The sequence below is a fragment of the Notothenia rossii genome, assembly GCF_949606895.1.
Source record: "Notothenia rossii genome assembly, chromosome: 11".
Taxonomy (NCBI): Eukaryota; Metazoa; Chordata; class Actinopteri; order Perciformes; family Nototheniidae; genus Notothenia; species Notothenia rossii.
Window position 1 is genome coordinate 14,838,312 of NC_136910.1, and position 20,059 is coordinate 14,858,370.

At 42.4% G+C, this 20,059-nt stretch overlaps 1 protein-coding gene and 1 long non-coding RNA gene across 2 annotated transcripts; one reads left to right on the forward strand and one right to left on the reverse strand.

The window, feature by feature from the left end:
- Positions 1–7: 7 nt before the first annotated feature.
- On the forward strand, positions 8–19,723 carry fshr (follicle stimulating hormone receptor). The gene is made up of 14 exons (XM_079659084.1): positions 8–458; positions 3,224–3,295; positions 3,858–3,932; positions 4,063–4,137; positions 4,221–4,295; positions 6,048–6,122; positions 6,443–6,523; positions 7,951–8,019; positions 8,111–8,185; positions 15,954–16,133; positions 16,789–17,000; positions 17,341–17,522; positions 17,609–17,800; positions 18,700–19,723. The coding sequence occupies exons 1-14, from the start codon at positions 193–195 to the stop codon at positions 19,147–19,149; spliced, it is 2,079 nt and encodes a 692-aa protein (XP_079515210.1). The 5' UTR covers positions 8–192; the 3' UTR covers positions 19,150–19,723.
- Positions 5,993–9,743, reverse strand: LOC307024723. Its single transcript, XR_013803975.1, has 4 exons — positions 9,507–9,743; positions 8,353–8,379; positions 8,142–8,238; positions 5,993–6,130 (listed from the first exon to the last, which is right to left on the reverse strand). It is a non-coding gene; the product is annotated as an uncharacterized lncRNA (long non-coding RNA).
- Positions 19,724–20,059: the final 336 nt, after the last annotated feature.

Consider the following 20,059-nt stretch of genomic DNA (forward strand, 5'->3'; position numbering starts at 1 on the left):
ACCTCCTACATCCTCAAACACCAAAAGCTTTTCACACGCCCCCATTATTCACCAGTGCATGGGAGAAACCCCCAAATCAACTCACACTTCTTCTCTTTCTTCGACCTAGAGGGGACCCAGAGTTGTTAGACTGATAAACGGGTAAAACTATTTATATCAAATGTGGAGTGTAAGCTTTGGTTGACAGCCTGCATGTATGAGAAACACCACGTGGGACACAGAGAGACCGGAAAACAAAAAAAACAAATATCAATCAGAAGAAGCAAAGGAAGAAAAACAAGGGGATTTAAAGAGTACACATCTAAAAAAAAAAAACATCCTGCAAAGATGATGGTGGTGATTCTGATCATGTTCATGATTGTGATGATGAAGACAGCGTCACCTTACCCGGGAATTGAACAAGATCTTTTTGGGGTCTTAGAGATTCCATCAAATGTCTCGAGCAGCATCAATTGCCTGTGAGTACAAACATATACATATGTACACGTTTAATGAACACTCAAATGTGCTGTCTAAACCACTTTAGATATTCCAATTTGCTTGCTACATAATAATGTAACATCTAAGAGGAATACTTTGGATTTTCCTTCAATAACGTCAATGCCTCTTAGCGCTTTATACATTTCTCTGCTTGTTGGCAAATGTATAGAAAAACAAAGGATATACATATATGGAGCCTCGTGTAAAATAGTTCTTCTTCAACTTATCCCTATTGTAAATGGTTTTCGTGAACATGTATATTTGTGCGCTTTTCTTTTTTGCATTTATTTTTGGAGTTATGAGACTTAGATTTAAAAAAGAAGGACCAGAAACTAATCAGCTACAAACCAATATATCCCGAATTTGAATCCACTTTACTTGTCAAGCTCTGGATAACATGTGACCATACATTTCCTATAATGCCAACCAACTCAAAAGCTCAATTAAAATGTCTTGTACATTTTTGTTTTTTCGCTATAAATCTGTGGTCTCTAGCCATTATCAGGTCATTTGAGATTAATTGTATCAAACTTTAGAAAGCTCAGACTTGATCAAAGATTTTTTTCTGAGTCCTCTTTAGGATTTTCATGTATTAATGTGTAATGTAGTTGAGTAAAGTGTCCCTTCACTCAACCCCAACAGCCGACATATGTCAATATTACAAGGAAACCAAGCCAAAATAGTATTTCTCACCATGTTACACCAATCCAGATTCAGGGAGCATGCCTTTGTCCAATATCCCATCCCGTGAGCATGCATAATCATTTAGACTTTCCTCTCTAATCCTCCATCAGTCCTCATGGCTGAATTCTGCTCTGAATATGCAAATGCTGTCTTTATTAAATATTTGCTTAATGAAATGTATGCAGAGTGTGTCTGCTCGCCTCCAGCAACTCAAAGCTTTCTAATGTGTCCACAGGTTAAAGATGGCCAGTGGAGTTCTTATGTAAACAAACTAAAGTTACACTTACTGTCAATGTTTCTCACAAAAACACACTGTGTGTATCCCTGAAGCATAATCAATATGTTGAATGCACGTTGTTCTTCCTTGTAGAAATGGTGCACAGATTACGTTCATGTTTACTGGCTTGCAATCACCTTCTTCACAATTCTTTGCATATTACCCCTACCAAGGGCTGTCAGCAGAACAGCGTTATTCTAGTGTTTTGTCTGCACCCCAGCCCACAATCAGTAGTTATGGGCTCAGTGCTAAAAGTTGACATAATAGCTAAGCATAATAGCAGTATAGCTGGTAAGACCATATCTACAGTTTATAATAAACCTGCAAGTGATCAGGAAAATATTTGAAAACATTGTTGAACATCTTAATATTACTTGCGATAAATAAACCAATATAAAGGCCTGCCTGCTGCTTTCAGGACACCGATTAAACATAGGAAAATCCCTTTTTCTTTTTTTTATATAAATAAACTAAAGTGAAATATTTGCAATATTCTTTTATTGCACACATTGAAATGAACACAAAATGCATCCTAACGAACAATGATTTCCATTTTAAAGGTCACTTATTATGCAAAATCCACTTTTTCATGAGTGGATTTACTTTTATACATAAACATGTATATCATCACCTTATTATCTGAATCTCCTCCTGGAGTTGAGGACATTGTGTTCTTTTTAACCAAATATCCCTCAGAGGGGTGTTGGGAGTGGCTTCTTATTTTCATCTAAGGTAACAGACAGAGAATCAGCACTTTTGAAACAGGGCTGAAACAGAGGGTCTTTTAGGATGCTACAATGCACGATCTGTTTGATATTTTGAGCCAAACACTTCAGATATATGTTTTGTATATATCTGAGACCTATAATATATTGATGAAAAACAGGACCTTTAAAGTACAGTTTCCTACTGATACTCTCTTTCAACCAACCCAAATTATCCCTGCGTGCAATATCGCAGCCTTTAGCGGTATTATGTCAAAAATTGCGATAACAATTAAAAAGATGTAATGTAATTGTGCGGGCCTATGTCATATTATATGTGTGTGAGGACAGATTTTGAGACTGTGGACGTATGGTGTAGGAACTAGGGAAGGGCCCTGATTTGACGTAATGACGTGTGTGCCAGCTAAATACTGCAAGTGATTTATGTGTTGTTTGACACATTGACACATAACTGGATGATACAGGGTGTGAACTATGAACTTTTATGTTGGCCTTTAAAAGGTTTTCAAGGAATCTCAAGGCCAGAAGGAGGAGGGGACGTGACGATGGTTGAGAGGGTCAGCCTAAGAATTAGGGTTTCCTAAAGCACAATTATCCACTTACATGTAAACATACACAAGAGCAACGCACAGATTTACATATTCTTACCCTACAATACAGCTGACACACTAACTAACTTTGTGGCAGAAAGAAGAAGCGTCCATTCCCAAGAGACGTTCTGTGAACTCCCAGGAGGCGATGTGTGTGTGCTCATCCGTTCTGCTCTGCTTGAAGGTCAAGGCTCAGGAACACTGAGATATTTACAAGAATGCGGCAATGGACGGCCATTTCAACGAGGATCCAAAACCAGCAGAAGCAACATAAGCTTGGGATCTTTGATAGATATTCTGTAAACAAAACAGTTTACTTATTGTGTGAAAAAACAATTCCTAATATGATTGAGTAACATGCGCATATGTGGAAATGTCCACCAATGACTTTTTAAGGATTTCTCCTCGGTGATTATGTTCCTGTGATCTTTGCTGAGAAGTGATGTGAATGGTCTTTGTATCAACAGGACTATCAAGTGTAAGCAGATCACAGCGATCCCCGGGAGGGCCTTCAGCCGCCTGCAGAACCTCACGAGGCTGTGAGTGTCTGCTGTTCATGTTTATTCTTTGACTTGGAACATAATGATCGGGAAGTCAAAACACGGAGGAGAAGTGGTCGGGCCTCCATTTCTTGGTATATAGATTGAGATTACAAATACAGCCTTGTGTTTGGATTCATTTGGTGGTGACTCTGGTGTCATCACATCTAAACTAATGGGAAAAAAAAGGCCAAAAAATGCTATTTGTCCTGCAAACCTTAGTCTTGTATTGTATGTTCATGTGGATAATAGCGAACAAAAAATGTATGGTACATACTGTAAAGCCGAATGATTGCCATGATTGCCATGATAATACTAAATATATATATTGTATTTACATGAGATGTAATTAATCAAATCACTAAAACTATGGAAAACAGGAACCAGAAGTACTGCAATTCTAATTGTGCCTTTAACTTCATTAGTTTTTTTTACAATGTGTAATGCAATTATTTGAAATAGCAAACATGCAACAACAGGGATGTTAAATTAGTCTTTATAACAACAACAACTCTCTACAAAATGTAATTTCTAATCTCTGTTTCTCACCAACTAACATAAGTGAAATATCAAGGAACGACAAGCTGGAGAATATCAGCGCGTTTGCCTTCACCAGACTCCCCCTGCTAACTGAAATGTGAGCATACCGGTTTTGTTACACTACCTTTGACGTATTTTATACAACATTGTTGTGTGTTTGGTCTCTGTTATGGAACAAAAAGAGCTGCAAACTCTGAGAAAGCAGCTCATTCTTCTGTTCCCCTCAGCCAAATCTCTGACAACGGTGCTTTGAGGAGTATAGGGGCTTCTGCTTTTTCTGACCTCCCTGAACTCGAAACGATGTAAGTATAACACGATAATGGCAGCTGTGAAGCCATGTCATAGCAGTCGGTTATATTAATGGGTACATATGCATTCCTTTCAGAATCATAATGAATGCAATACATCTGATCCACATCCATCCAGATGCATTCAAGAACATCACAAAACTTAAGTATTTGTAAGTAATGTGGCGAAGCCTGCGAGCTAGTTCAGGCAGTCAACTCGAGCACCAATCATACATTAACATGTGACACACCTCGTCCCTCTTACAACCAACCAAACACATTCTCCTAAACATGGCGCTCTATTTAAGCTGCCAGGTCTTCCTGCCTCTGCCTCGCTATGCTGCTGCCGCCACAGCTGTGTTCTCTTACTATTGCTACGTTCATGTTCATGCTGCTGTGTTTGACGTTGCTGCTGCTCGCCTGCCTCACCACCACCCCAGCTTCCACCCCAGCTTCCACCTGTAGGCTCGGGGGATAGTTATCTAATCATCACTCAATGTTCTTTGTAAATCTGTGGAGTGACGAGGCCCGAGCCTTGACGCCAAACTCAAACTATATGCTGCTTATAATAAATATATTAAGAAACACGTGAGTTTTCTGACTAAACTCAGTGATAGTGTAATTCTTCCTTCTTCAGTGTGTTTTTTTCAAGCTGATTGTGAGTCCAAATTGGGTCATGGCAGACAGGCCTACTTTAAGGGCTCCCTCACGACCAGTGGAAGATACATCAAGTGTCACACACTGTTCATTTCAGCAATGTAAAATATGCATTTATTGTTTTCATCTTTTCAAATAACTTAAAGTAATTGTTATAATTCATTGCCAAAATTCCTCCCTTTGAAAAAACTTTTCTTAAATGTGGTATTATTATTTAAATGTGTTAAATGAAAGGCTGAAGTCAACTGAGATGGGATAAGTAGTTAAGTAAAAGTAGAAGTACCAGAGTGTTACAAGTAAAAGTCCTGCATTCAAAATGTTACTCAAGTAAAAGTACAAAAGTATTAGCAAAACATACTTAAAGTACCAAAAGTATTGGCCCATTTTTAGAATAATATATATGATATGTTTATTATAATGATTGATCATTACAGTGTTATTAAAGCTGGTAAAGGTGCAGCCAGTTTTAATGACTTTGTATACTGCAGGGTATCTTGTGAATTTACTCCAGGTGGAACTAAAGTCTTACTTAAATGTTGATTATATTTCACATCGTTCATCTAAATCTGAAAAGTAAATAAATGTAGTGGAGTAAAAGTACACGTTTTACCTCTGAATTGTAGTGGAGTAGAAGTACAAAGTAGCAAAAAATGGAAATACTCAAGTCAAGTACCTCAAAAGTATACTTAAGTACAGTAATTGAGAAAATGTACTTAGTTACTTTACACCACTGGAAGTCAGTGTCCTTGGAAAGTTTTGTTCTATAAAAACCTAAATTGAATCCATTGGATGTAGCAAAGAAATGGCAAAAAAGTCCATTTGATTTATTTTGAGGGTCGTTTGGATTGAATAGAGATGCTATATGCACCTAGCACTGATCAAATTATATGGAAAAATCAATTAACTGTGAGGTGTCTCCATATTATGGTTCGATATTTAATATATTGCTTTTCAAAAATGTGTTGTCCTTGTTTGTTTGTCTCTCTAAATTCAAAACCTTTTTGTCCCAGTTTTAAATGGGTGCTGAACGTTTAACTTATTATGTGTGTTTTTTAGAACATTGAGCGCTTTCTTTATCCCCCTGCCACATGAGCTTCTCTCTGAATATCTTTCAATCTCTTCACTTAATCATTTGTGTCCCTGTTAATACGATGAATGCAACATTGTCTGATTTTATCACGATGACTCACCGCACAGAATATGTGTTGTTCAGAGTCTGCAGTCAGTGTGACTGTAGTAACATTTGGTGGTTAATCTGCACCTCATAGGGAAATCTCCAACACCGGGCTGAGAAGATTTCCAAACTTCACCAAGATCCACTCCAAGGCCGAAAGCTTTCAGTTGTACGTATCTAAACACAAATGCCCACACACTATTATTCCCACTTGCATTTGAACATGTAGGCTATTGTTTGCACACAGAGTTAAATATGCCCAGAAGAAATCACACCATTGAACAAAACCTCGCACTGAGTAGTCCTTACAGAACGGAGTATCAAGAAAACAAACCATCTGTCCCTAATTCTTCTTCAAACCATCTGACATCCACCAGCTTCAAAGTGGATTTAAAGAAGATTGCGGCATGTATTCCTGATATTTCTTGTGCTCATATCTGCTGTTTTTCATCATATTTGAATTAATGTTTTTATCTTTGTGCTTTTTAGTGAAATGAAAGATAACATCGACATAAGGAGAGTCCCCAGCAATGCCTTCAGAGGCCTCTGCACTCAATACATCACCAAGATGTAAGACATTCATTACTTTTTTAGAAACACGTGCGCTACCCTCGCACGGCTCTGAGTGGGCATTACATGCGCAACGATGAATGTTCCCTGAAACACTCTCTGCCCTCTTCACTAAGTCCTGCATGTGTTTCTACAACTCTTATTCTCAGCAGTTTTAACACTCGTGCTGCCTCTTTGTTTTTATTCCATTAATTGAGTATCTCCATATGTATGCTACCTTACGTCTCTTTCTCTCTACTATACTATATGTGTAAGTTAAGTATGTATTGCTTATGTACATTTTTCAACAGTTTATTAGATGCTTAATAAATCATTATTTAAATAAAAACCCTCTCATCAGTAAATAAAATACTGTATATTGAACTACCTGACATATTGTAAAAAAGTAACTCCCTCTCAACCAGTTGCAACAATAAAATGCTTATAATTAATAATATCATATTTATAATACATAGAATGTACCAAAACACAGAGTTCCTTCAGATAACAATTGATTTTACTTTTAATCTTTAGTACTTTAACTTTTACATTTCTTTCAAAAGTTGGACACTTAAAAACTGTATATATAGAAAAATACTCATATACACTGAAGAATTTGAAACGTTGAATTTAATTAAATGTATTATGTCAACAGATTCCACATAATTGTATGAGGTTAGTTGAAAGCAATAATATTAAGTTTAAAATATTAGGTTCAACTTGATATTATTGCTTTCAGTAAACCTAATTAGTGTGAATGCTATTTATACCATTCCACTATAGTTCTTCGAATCATCAAATCAACCAATATTTTGGCTCTCAATGACTTCAGCACACTACAGAAACCATTCAAATACCAAACTATTCGGCCTTTTCAGCAATCGATGGGAAACTTTCATCTTTTTTCTTTCAATACTTTTTGAAACATTCAGCTTTTTTAACTCTTTTGTTAACATGGAAGTCAATGGGAGGAACTTTCAAATCCTCTTTTACCTACACCTTGCGCCAAATGCTTCACCTTCCACATACTTTCAGCTAGACATCATTCCAACTTTAAAATTATCACATTCGCACGTTTTTTCTGCAGGAAATGCATTTTCTAGTTCAATGATGCACCTCTGCAAGAACATTGTCATTTTAAAAATGCAAATTCTTGCTTATAATGGAGTATTTATAAATTGTGGCATTACTGCTTTCATTTAAGTAGAATCTAAAGATATAGCTTAGTCTATCTAACAAATGTTTTTCGCCAACAGCTTCTGAGTAAGTCTTACATAATAGTTAATACTTTCAATTTCGTGTTTTCGTGAAATCATACCGTTTAGTCATTTCGAACAAAGGAACTGGAGACACTAAAATTAGCTTGTATTATTCAGTAGAGTTTATTGTTAGGAATTGTTCGTGTTGGAGCCACATAACTGTTTTTTGGCTTCCCTTTCTAATGACAGAATGCTCTGCAGAAATGGCATCAAGGAGGTGGCAAGTGACGCCTTCAACGGCACAAAGATTGTCAGTTTGTGAGTCACAGCACACATGATACAAACAGAAGATTTACTCAAAAATAAAAGAAAAAAATCATCTTACATATTTGATTTTTTTCTCTCTTAGGTCCCTAAAAGGAAACAAACAGCTTACTCACATCAATCGCAACGCCTTTGTAGGTTCCAGTGAGTTGGAAATACTGTAAGCATGACATCAGCAGTCACTCATGATTCTCGCTGCTCATCATCACTTAACTAGGAGAAAACGACAAACACAATGTGGCTCAGAAACACCTTATATAGATGCCAGATTCAAGGTAAAAATAAACCAAGTGCTTTTAATCCGGTTTAGAGAGAGATTTCTTTCACCTGTTTGTACTCCAATCAAAGAGACACCTATTGATATAGCAATCAGAAGAAAAGACTGTTGTAGTTTAGACTTTCATTGCTATGGTGTGTTTTTAATACACATTCCAACAATCATTTGGAAATCAGTCAGTCATACATTTTCTACCAATAATTTATCATTACATTTTGTTACTGGAGTTTCTATTCCCTTAAAAAGGTGAATTTATAACCTCTTAGGCCCCACGGATTAAGGAACCTTAATATTTAATAAACTATGAATATTTGATATCCATATAACGGGAAAAAACTAATTTAACTGATCTTTTTCATTTTTTTCTTCCAAAAAAAACACACAATGCACGGTACGTCTACACTACAGGCATCAAAAAATGCTTTCAACGCTTCGCCCATTCACTTGAATGGGGTGACGTAGAAGATTTTTAATCTTCGCCGAACTGCATTGTGGGGAGCATGGCATGGCTTTGCGAGCATCACGAGCATCTATCGGCATCAAAAGTTGAACAATGTTCAACTTTTGAGGCTCGATGCTTGGCATCAGCCAATGAAATCCCGTTTATGCAAATCCCGCCAGTGCAAGCGCAGCCAATCAAACCGCGTGCAAGCTGGGAGAGCCAGACCGCAGTTCATTTCCTCATATTCCAAACGAGATATTACGGTAGCAAATCACCCGGTTCTTTACGACCGGGACTATTTACCGGGATACAAACCGGAGGAACAAGGCATGGAGGGAGGTGGCAGAGACAGTGGGTGAAACTGACAGTTTTTTCGCCTGTTTAGAGAGTTTATATCTAGTTTACTTCGTTTTAACATTGCTATTGCTTCGTATGTCGGGGGCGGGAGATTCATGTGATTGGTTGCTCGCAAAAAATCGCCAAGCTTCAGACACGCCCAGCTTCAAGATTTTTTGATGCCTGTAGTGTAGACGTACTTAGCCCAGAGCGAAAAATGCTAACCTATTACTGCAACGAAAATCACTTCTAGCTCCCTTATTACTTATCCTAGCTGCACATCCAACACATCGTTTATGATCGTAAAGACACAGAATCTAATGGTGCCCACCTCAACACTTAAAGATGCAAACTTGCGACGTTATCAACAAAAACGTACATCAAAACAAGTGGCGCTAGGTAGCCCACAACGCTAACATGGCTTACCTTCGTCTTTGTCTGGTCTAAACTTGTCTTCAATGGCATTAAAACTATAGGTTACTTACGTAACCCCAGTTCTCAGAGTAACATGAAGTGAGATGTCTCACTATGGGATGCGCCTCATCGCGGAGCAAACAGAAGCATCAATCTCATTACGCCAATCCTGATTGGCTGGTGATCTTGACGTCAGCGTCAGGGAATCCACCCCCTATAAGTAGCTTGCGCTACGCCGCATGCGTCATTCAAAATAAGCACCTCTTCTCGCTTCACCATAGCAAGGAGGGCCGTCTGGTGAGACATCTCACTTCATGTTACTCTGAGAACTGGGGTTACGTAAGTAACCTATAGTTCTCATTCATAACACTCCGTTCGATGTCTCACTATGGGATATTGTAGCTCCCGTATTGCCAGACGAGCTTATCTCGAAAGTCACCAAGACCAACCAGAACTTAACAGTTAGAGCTCTAACTCAGCAGGGGGGCCCAGCACTGCATGGGCCACACTGGGAGCAGAGACGTCTAATCTGTAAAAGCGGACAAAAGTGAGCGGCGAGGACCAGCTCGCTGCTGCACTAATGTCTTGGATGGAAACACCCCTGAACAAAGCCCAGGATGTAGCCAGACCACGAGTCGAATGAGCACGCAAACCCGAAGGTGCCTGCAGACCCTGACTCGTGTAAGCCAAAGCAATTGCCTCCACAATCCAGTGAGAGAGCCGTTGCCTAGTAACAGGCTTGCCCTTCTGAGGGTTAGCCCAGGACACAAAGAGTTGGTCATTATGACGAAACTCTTTTGATCTGTCCATATAAGTGCGTAAAGCACGGACTGGACATAGCAAATTCGGCTGCTGTTCCCCGGAGGGACACAGCGGCGGAGGAAATGCCTCAATGTCAAAGGGGGTACATGAACCAACCACCTTAGGTATAAAGGCAGGGTTGGGCTTCAGCAACACTCTCGTTAACCCTCGGGCGAACTGAGTGCATGAAGGATGTACAGATAGCGCATGAATGTCACTGACTCGCTTGGCGGATGCCAGGGCCAGTAACAGCACTGTCTTGAGTGACAGGTGCTTCATGTCAGCTTCTTCCAGCGGTTCAAATGGAGGTCGAGTGAGCCCATCTAAAACCACTGTCAAGTCCCATAAGGGCACCAGTGACCTGGAAACAGGAAGGAGCCTGCGAGCTCCCTTCATAAAACGGCAGACCAGAGGATGCTGGCCGGCCGTCTTACCCTCAAAACCCACATGGCATGCAGCAATAGCAGCCAGGTACACTTTGATCGTGGAGAAAGCTCTGTGTTTATCAATTAGGTCCTGTAGAAATGATAAAATCACTCCCACAGCGCATTGAAAAGAGGTGTGCCCTTTTTGAAGGCACCAGTCCTCAAACACCCTCCACTTACAGTCATAAAGAGACCTAGTGGAGGAAGCTCTTGCACTCTGAATAGTGTTTATCACCTTCTGCGGGAGACCCACTGCATTCAGATGATACCACTCACGGGCCAGGCCTATAGGGCCATGCGCTCCGGATTTGGGTGAAAGATCGTCCCCCCCGCCTGAGACAGTATGTCTAGGGGGAGCTGCCACGGCTGACCGCACAGCAGCTGATATATCTCCGCCAGCCAGTACCTTACAGGCCAGTGCGGAGCTATCAGGATCATTGTGTGTCGCCGTTCCCTCACTCTGGCCAGAGTTGGGGGTATCAGCGCCAGGGGTGGAAACGCGTACAGGAGGACCGGAGGCCAAATGTGCGCGAGCGCGTCCACGCCTAATGGTGCGTTTTGGTCGCGCATTGAAAAGAAAAGCTGACAGTGAGCATTTTCTTTTGATGCGAACAGATCTACCGCGGCTCGGCCGTAACGCACCCACAGCTGGCTAACAACCATTGGATGTAGAGTCCAGTCTGCATATAGTGGTACGCTTCTGGACAGCAGATCTGCCCCGAGGTTCATCACACCCGGTACGTGCGTCGCTCTCAGAGAGAGGAGACTGCCGCAGCTCCACAAGATCAGTTTGCGTGCCAGCATGTGTAACTGGAGAGAGCGCAAACCTCCTTGTCGGTTTATATACGATATTGTGGTCGTATTTTCCGTCCTCACGAGGACATGGTGTCCTCTGAGAAAAGGCAGAAAGCGTTTTAGGGTGAGGAACACCGCTAAAAGCTCCAGGTAATTTATGTGCGACCGCTGGAGGTCTCTGCTCGAGAGACCCCTCACCGGACGACCTTCGTAAATACCTCCCCAGCCTGTCAGACATGCGTCTGTGGTGACCACCTTCCGTGAAAGGACAGCACCCATAGGCACTCCCCGTACCAGAAAAGTCGGATACAGCCAGTGGCGCAGTGCCATTACGCATTTCACAGTAACCATCACTCTCCGCGCGCCATGACGCGCGGGGTTTAGTTTTAAAGCGGCTACCCAGCGCTGAAACTCCCTCATGTGTAACCGTCCCAGTCGTACGACCAGGATGGCTGACGCCATGAGCCCCAGTAACCGCAGGCATGATCTGAAAAGAACATGTTTGCGCAGCTGGAAATGAGCGAGGCAAGCTCTGAAGCTTTCACTCTTTCCGCTGACAGGCAAAGTAAAGGGCACCGAGTTCAGGTGTAAACCCAGGAAGAGTACAGTCTGTGCCGGGCACAACATGCTCTTTTCTGTGTTTATTATGAAACCCAGGTTGAGCAGGTGCTTTACGAGGACATTTGTCTGCGTAATAGCCTCCTGTTCCGACTGTGCGAGAAGCAGCCAGTCGTCTAGGTAGGTTGCCAGGCGAATACCCTGTTGTCTTAACGGGGCTATCGCGGCTTCCGTACATCGTACAAACACTCTTGGACTGAGAGACAGACCGAAGGGAAGTACTCTGTATTCGTAACAGATCCCCTGAAAGGCGAACCTCAGATATTTCCTGGGTGGATAATATACTGGGATATGGAAATACTTATCTTTCAGGTCGACTGATGTAAACCAGTCGTTTTGTCGCACGAGACGCAGCAGAGATGTGTGAGTGAGCATTCTGAATTTGTATCTTTTTAGATACGCGTTCAGAGCCCTCAAATCTAGTATTGGCCGAATTCCGTTCCCTCCCCGTTTGGGAACGAGGAAATACTTGGAAGAAAAGCCGCTCTGACTCCGCTCGGCGGGTATTATAGATATAGCCTTCTTTTCTAGAAGCGAGAGGATCTCTCTTTCTAGAATGTGGGCTGACTCCCCTCGGGCCTGTGAATACAGAACGCCCGACAAACGAGGGGGGGTGACAGCGAATTGGAGTCTGTAGCCCCGTGTAACTGTCTTGAACACCCAAGCAGACGTTGTGAGCATCTTCCGCTGTTCGCTCCTTAGAGCCAGCGGAGATGTCACGTCTTTTGCCCTCTGAGTCTCTACTTGTTGTGTTATGGGGCCCTCTAGTGTCTGAACACGGTGGTACCCCGATTTGACAGTCCCCACCGACACTGCGCATGCGCGTGACGGAGGTGCCTTCACAACCCCAGCCGGCACTGCGCCTGCACGTGACGGTGGTAGCCTCACAGCCCCAGTCGTCACTGCGCATGCGCGTGGCGGCGGTGCCTTCACAGACCCGTTCATTGTCCGCCTTTTGAGAGAGGCCGTAGCTGCTCTCAAAAGGGGAACAAATGGCGGGCTGTTTATTGGTTTTATTGTTTTCATTGTTTTCTCTTTCATTTTTCTGAGCTGCGCCCTCAGCCTGAGGCCTGGATGCGTCAGCGGAAAATGCTTTATCTGAGAAAACAGAACAATATTGTGACGTGTTTTGGTGCACTTGAGGATGGCGTTGAGGCATCTCTCGAGGCAGCGGGAACACATCTGGAGCTGGGGAACCTTCCAGCTCCGTCACCGAGGGAAGAAGAGGAGGCTGTCAGGCCGCCAGCTTCTTCTTCCTCGACTGCTGGCCGAAATTCCGGGTTGGCTGCGCCTGGGCTGCAGCCGGAACCGGAGATTTTCTTGGCCAACTCGCCCTCGTCTCCTGCCTGGGCTGGGGACTCGGGGTGGGCCGTAACCTCTGCTGTTTCGGTACTTTAAACCAAGCAGCTGAGGTAGCTTGGGCGAAGGACTGCCGCTGTGAAGGCAGCGGCTGGACCCTTCGAGGAAGACAGAGGTGGAGGGCCTCGTCTTCCTTCTTCTTGGACTCGCATCTCTTCTGCATAGAAGCGAGCGCAGATCCAAAAATCCCCTCAGGAACGATGGGCATGTCCAGCACATCCTCTCTTTCCCGGTCTGGGAGGTTGGTGAGGTTGAGCCATCTAGCTCTTTCCTGCACGACTATAATTCCCATTGCCTTTCCCGTGGCCTGGACGGCGCAGCGTTGAACGCGGAGACAGATGTCCGTGATCGCGGCTATCTCGTCCAGTACTGCCGGTCCCGGATTACTTGACAGATCCTCGCAGAGCTCCGCTTGGTAAGCGGTTAGCAGCGAGGAAACGTTCAAAGCCCTGGCAGACAATGGGATGTCTAGTCTGGCTGTGGCACGCTGACACACGGCCTGCAGGTCCATACTCAGACAGGGCGAAGCTGGTGTGCTATCGCCCGGGAGAGCAGCCATCGCTCCCGGCGTTGCAGCCTGAGCCGATGACATGAAGACGTTGTCTTCCTGCTCATCAGAGTCGGACAGGAGGAATCCAGAGGTTTCATCCTCTTCGTCCTCCGTATAGTCCAACTCCAGGACATCTTCTGCGGGCGAGACCATGGTGAGGTCCAGCCGGGGGCCCCAGCTTGGTATAGCGTGGGGCCCCGCTCGCACGTCCCTCGCTGCCACCGAGTCCCAGCCTGACACGGCGCGGGACTCCGGTTCTGCAGCTGCCACTAATGATGAGCCCCAGACCGACACAGTGCGGGGCTCCATCTCTGTGGCGGACGCCCCCGTGTCTTGATTTCCGTCCGGTAAATCAGAGGACATGAGGGGGTCCTGACCCGAAAAGCTAGCTTGGCGAGCTAACCGTCGGCGGAGGCTCTTCACGGTGAAACGGGCACAATGCCCGCATGAGCCGGGGTTGTCGATAGCCTCCTGGGCATGTTGCAGCCCGAGGCAGGACGAGCACACCTGGTGTGCGTCTGTGTCCGAAATCTCCAACCCGCAGCCGCAGAGCCGAGCCTCCGATTCCCTGGCTCCTCTGGTGTGAGGGAGAGACGTGTCCATCTTGTCCACCATTATGGCGACGTGGGAAGGACGCGCTCGTAGCAGGTGCGTTGCTGAGAAAAGAGAATCACAACCTGTCGTTAATCCGGAGAAAAAGCGACGGTGTAGATTTTATTCTCAAAGAATATTAACTGGTGTGTTAATACCTTTTTTATCTTCTACTCCTCTGGTGTGAGAGAGAAAAAGAAAAAACGTCCTCGCCACCGTGGTGTCGGTAGTGAGGGAAGACAAACTAGCAACACGTGTGTTGCTAGCTTGAAAAAATCAAAACCTTACCTTTATTTCCGAAGAAAAAACTGCGAGGTCGATTTGCAATACTAACTGGTGTGTTAGTATTAACAGTCTTCTTGCAGAAGTATATATAGAAGTAGCCGGCGAGCGCCCGTCGACCGAAGTTAGCTTGGATAGCTTGGATCAGTCTGTGGACTGTTAAGCTAGCCCGGCTACCAATATAGAGATGTGCTCTGAAGCGAGAAGAGGTGTTTGAATGACGCATGCGGCGTAGCGCAAGCCACTTATAGGGGGTGGATTCCCTGACGCTGACGTCAAGATCACCAGCCAATCAGGATTGGCGTAATGAGATTGATGCTTCTGTTTGCTCCGCGATGAGGCGCATCCCATAGTGAGACATCGAACGGAGTGTTATGAATGAGAACGATAACAACGATGATGTAGTTAATCCATAGGTTAATATCCAATGTGGCTGTGTCCCCTTTGAAATGTTCTGATCATCTATAAGTAATAAAACTGCAATTCCGTTTAAAAAAAGTAGAGCAGGCTATTCCTACGTAGCTTCATTGAATGCGCGAAGACGCAAATCTTCTTTTTTTAACATGAGTGTGTGCGGGAAGATTTCCTTTCGATTCAAATATCACTTGTTTTGCATCAATCTTGATACAGGGTACTTATTTGCTGTACTTTGGATTCCTAAAGCTTTTAGTCTACTAACCCATCATCCAAGGTTAGTTTTCACTATAAGTACAACATATTTTTTGGACGGACACTATAATTTACAGTTTTTTACCATGTTCAATCTGAATTTTCTTTAAAATAAAAATCTATATCGATTCTGACTTTTCTACATCCAACTCACAGGTTTATCATTACTTTGAGAAAACAGATTATTAATTACAACATAAAGATATGGTCATTTGTTCTGGGAATGTCATTTTCGAGCCTGAAACCTGAAAAACAGGCTTGGGGCTTAAGAGGTTTTAAGCTTTGATTAACTTAAAAATACATATGTGGCATTGAATTATGAAATGATGAGTGTTAGATAGCAATTTGTTTGTGTTTGTTTGTGTGTAGGGACATTTCCAACACAGCCCTCAGATCCCTGCCACACTGTAACCTCAGTGGACTTCAGGTGCTGATCGCAGAGTCCGCACATAATCTGAAAAAGCTTCCTGATGTTGAACTTTTCACCAAACTCCAACACGCCAAATTGACGTACCCGTCTCACTGCTGTCCCTTCCAAAGGATTAACAGGTATGCATGCATTATCATCCCAAAAGGTTTATGAACAGGAAATTAAAGGAGTATTAGATCAACAAAATATGCTGATTTCTTGCAGAGAGATTGAATGAGAAGATCAATGGCACTCTTATGTTTTAATTTCTCTGTGTGAAAAAAAATATTTTAAAAACAAATGTTCAACTTTATTGGCTTTTATCAAGATATTTTTTTTCCTAAAATGTGTTTATTATTGTAAAAATGTATGCCCAGATATCACACGTATTTTCGATTAGGCTAACATATCAGCCATTTTATAAACAGTCTATTAAATAACATTGTATAGGTTTTACTGTTGGGGAAACATACAAACATATATACCCATTTATTAGGTAAAATGAATGCAACATTTTTGTCAATTTGATCACATTTTTTGTGAGGGTGTACAATGCATAATATTTCAATGTAAATGACTAACAGAAATATATTTTACATATTTAAGCAATGTTTTGTTTGTGATATCAGTGTCTTCTCCATTTTTGGATCATTACAATTAACTAACTATAGAACTGCCCACAGAGCCTTGATCTTGAGGTCTTGTTGACATAAAATCTGAAAAATATGTAAAGTAAAGAGGATAATGTTCTTATGGTAAAAACAAGGTAGAACTCTTTGTGTCATTTTGTGCTAGATCGGGGATTGAGCACCTGTGCTCCAATCCAAACACTTCTAAATTCCTAAACTTAAACTGCCCCAACTCCACCCTCGTCACCTGCACCCCAACCCAAGATGCCTTTAACCCCTGTGAGGATATCATGTCTGCTGTCCCCCTGCGGGCCCTCATGTGGATCATCTCTGTGCTCGCGCTGGTGGGGAATGCAGCCGTTCTTCTGGTTTTGTTAGGTATGAAATACCAATATATAACAATCAATAGTAATTGTGTTTCTTACTACCTTCCCTTAATCTGTCCTACTTTCTCTCAGTGTTTGTTTATTCATTTCCTTCCCTTGTTTACTCTCTCTGCTTTCCTTCCTTGTGCTTTTTCTTCATTTTTACCTTCCTTTCCCAATTTCCTTCTTAAAGTTCCTTGCTTTTGTCCTTTGCTTATAGGCGATATCAGTTTCTTCTTCTCTTTCTCACGACAAAATATCGACTTGATGAGGTTTTACTGGTAGAATTGGTTCACAAAGAACAGTTTGATGACAAATATTTTGTCTTTTTTCTCATCCTCATGTGTTGTCAGGCAGCCGCTCCAAACTGACCGTTCCTCGTTTCCTCATGTGCCATTTGGCTTTCTCTGACCTCTGCATGGGCATCTACTTGATCATCATAGCAACGGTAGACATGCTGACTCGTGGCTTGTACTACAACAGCGCCATAGACTGGCAAACGGGCCTGGGCTGCAGCGTTGCGGGCTTCTTCACGGTGTGTTTGGAGTTCTGTGCAGGCAGATCCTAGCACTACATAAATAACAACACTCATAAATGTCTGCCTGTTTGTTTCCATGACAGGTGTTTGCCAGTGAGCTGTCAGTGTTCACTTTAACAGCGATCACTCTGGAGCGCTGGCACACGATCACACACGCTCTGCGGCTGGACCGTAAACTTCGCCTGAGACACGCGTGTGTCGTCATGATAGCTGGCTGGATCTTGTCCTCTATCGCTGCTCTGCTGCCCACAGTCGGGGTCAGCAGCTACGGAAAGGTGAGCGCTCTGTGAAGGCTGCACACTCTCCATACTTCCTGTGAAAAATACTACTATATGTTCCTTCAGAATTTGCTCCAGTCCATATGATTAGGGATGCAAAATGGTGAGTCAAGTCTTTTTCTACAAATGGACATACTGATTTATATGCATTGAAACATGCTTCAAACCATGCAAAAACAACTCATTAAATGCAATATTGTGTATGTTTGAGATGACATTCAGTAGAGGGCAGTTATTTTTATTAGTTTTTAAGTCAATTATTACTGAATTTATTGTTTGATCCATAAAACATTATAAAAAAGTGAAAACTGTCAACCTTCTAGAGCCCAAGGTAACATAATTAAATGTATTATTGTAGCTAACTAACATCACAGGTATTCAAGTCTTTAAAACATTAAAGAACCTGAAGATCATCAAATGTTTTTTTTACAATTAATTGATGATTAACAAAGTGATTGCAGATACATTCTGTTGATCAACATATTCATTAATAAACTTAATCATTTGAAAATACACAACAATGAATCATATCACACAGTATGCTCACTGAAGTGCCTGATAATGCATTTCCAATATCAAACCTGTGCTTTTAAAGAAAGTTACAAGCTGTACAAATTCATTTATATAAAAACGACTTCAAGGTTTTATTTTCTTTATTTGCATGACCTTAAGTTGGTGATGTAGTTTCTTTGTTCATCTGAATATACAAATATTTCCATAAAGAGTTGATGTCTGTTTAATGCTTTCTTGGCCACAAACCTTTTGAGAGACTTTAAAGCTTTCTTTGTTTAGCGTATTAATTCCAGTTTATATCATGATAATTCAGTACATGCAAGGCCCTTGTGAGATTCTAGAATATGTTGATGTTCACCTGTCTGTATGTGTGTGTTTTACAGGTGAGTATCTGCCTGCCCATGGATGTGGAGTCTCCGATGGCTCAGGTCTACGTGGTGTCCCTCCTTCTCTTCAACATCCTGGCTTTCTTCTGTGTGTGTGGCTGTTACCTCAGCATCTACCTGACCGTCCGCAACCCTTCGTCTGTGCACGCCCATGCCGACACTCGCGTGGCCAAACGCATGGCCGTGCTCATCTTCACAGACTTTGTCTGCATGGCTCCCATCTCCGTTTTTGCTGTGTCAGCCGCCCTCAAGCTCCCTCTCATCACCGTGTCAGATGCCAAACTGTTGCTGGTCCTCTTCTACCCCATCAACTCCTGCTCCAACCCCTTTCTTTATGCCTTCTTCACTCACACCTTCAGGCGGGATTTCTTTCTTCTCACGGCTCGCTTTGGCCTGTTTAAAACCCGGGCGCAGATTTACCGGACGGAGAGCTCCTCCTGTCAGTAGCCAGGATGTAAGAGCAGCCATGTTGTGCTGTACTCCATAGACAATACATTCACTCTAGATGGGTGCCCACTTTCATTTAAATATCCATTAGTACAAAATGTTGCTGGACTATCGAGAGTCATATTTTTCTCCTCATAGACACACTATTTCTCTCAGACATTTCTCTAGTTGGAGGAGTTATTGACATAACATACAGGATAGTGCTTCCTTAAAGTGACAAGAAACTAAACTTTGCTAAAGAGTTGCTAACCTGTTGTCTTGTGTACAAGCTGTGGAAACAACAAACGGACAGCTCAATCCTCAATATGATGCACAAACTCCTCCTCTTGAGCTTTGGATGACATTGAATGTTGTTGGTTTTCTTGTATCTCTGATAAATATATTTATATATATATTCTGCCAGCCACTGACTGACCTGCAACAAGTGGCCTTCCTAAACCATGGGTGAATTTTACCGTGTGCAAACTCCTCTGACGTCATTGGCGTCACCCACCTTCAGTCCAAGGTAAACTTTATTAGCTTTTAACAGTCAATATTAATAAATGTAACAGTCAGTTTGGCAGTCAACACAATACTTTGGTAATATTTACTTGGTTCAACGGTTAAAATGTACGTATCACAATGATGATATGCATTGCCATGAAGGAATGAATGGTTGAATGGCTGAATGTTCTATATTATTTTAATGACTGATTGAACTCCAGCAGTATTCTTTTAGATATGTTATATGTTGAACTGCTTTGCCTGTCATCTCTGCTCTGTGTCATTGTGTTGTCTCCTGGGTTCATAGTGCCCGGAGCCTGTCTTTTTATTTTCTTCCTCCCAACCCCCTTCCCCTCAGGAAGCCTTTTGCCTCCTGTCAGGTCATCATTGAAAATAAAAATGTGTTCTTAATAGATTTTCCTGGCTA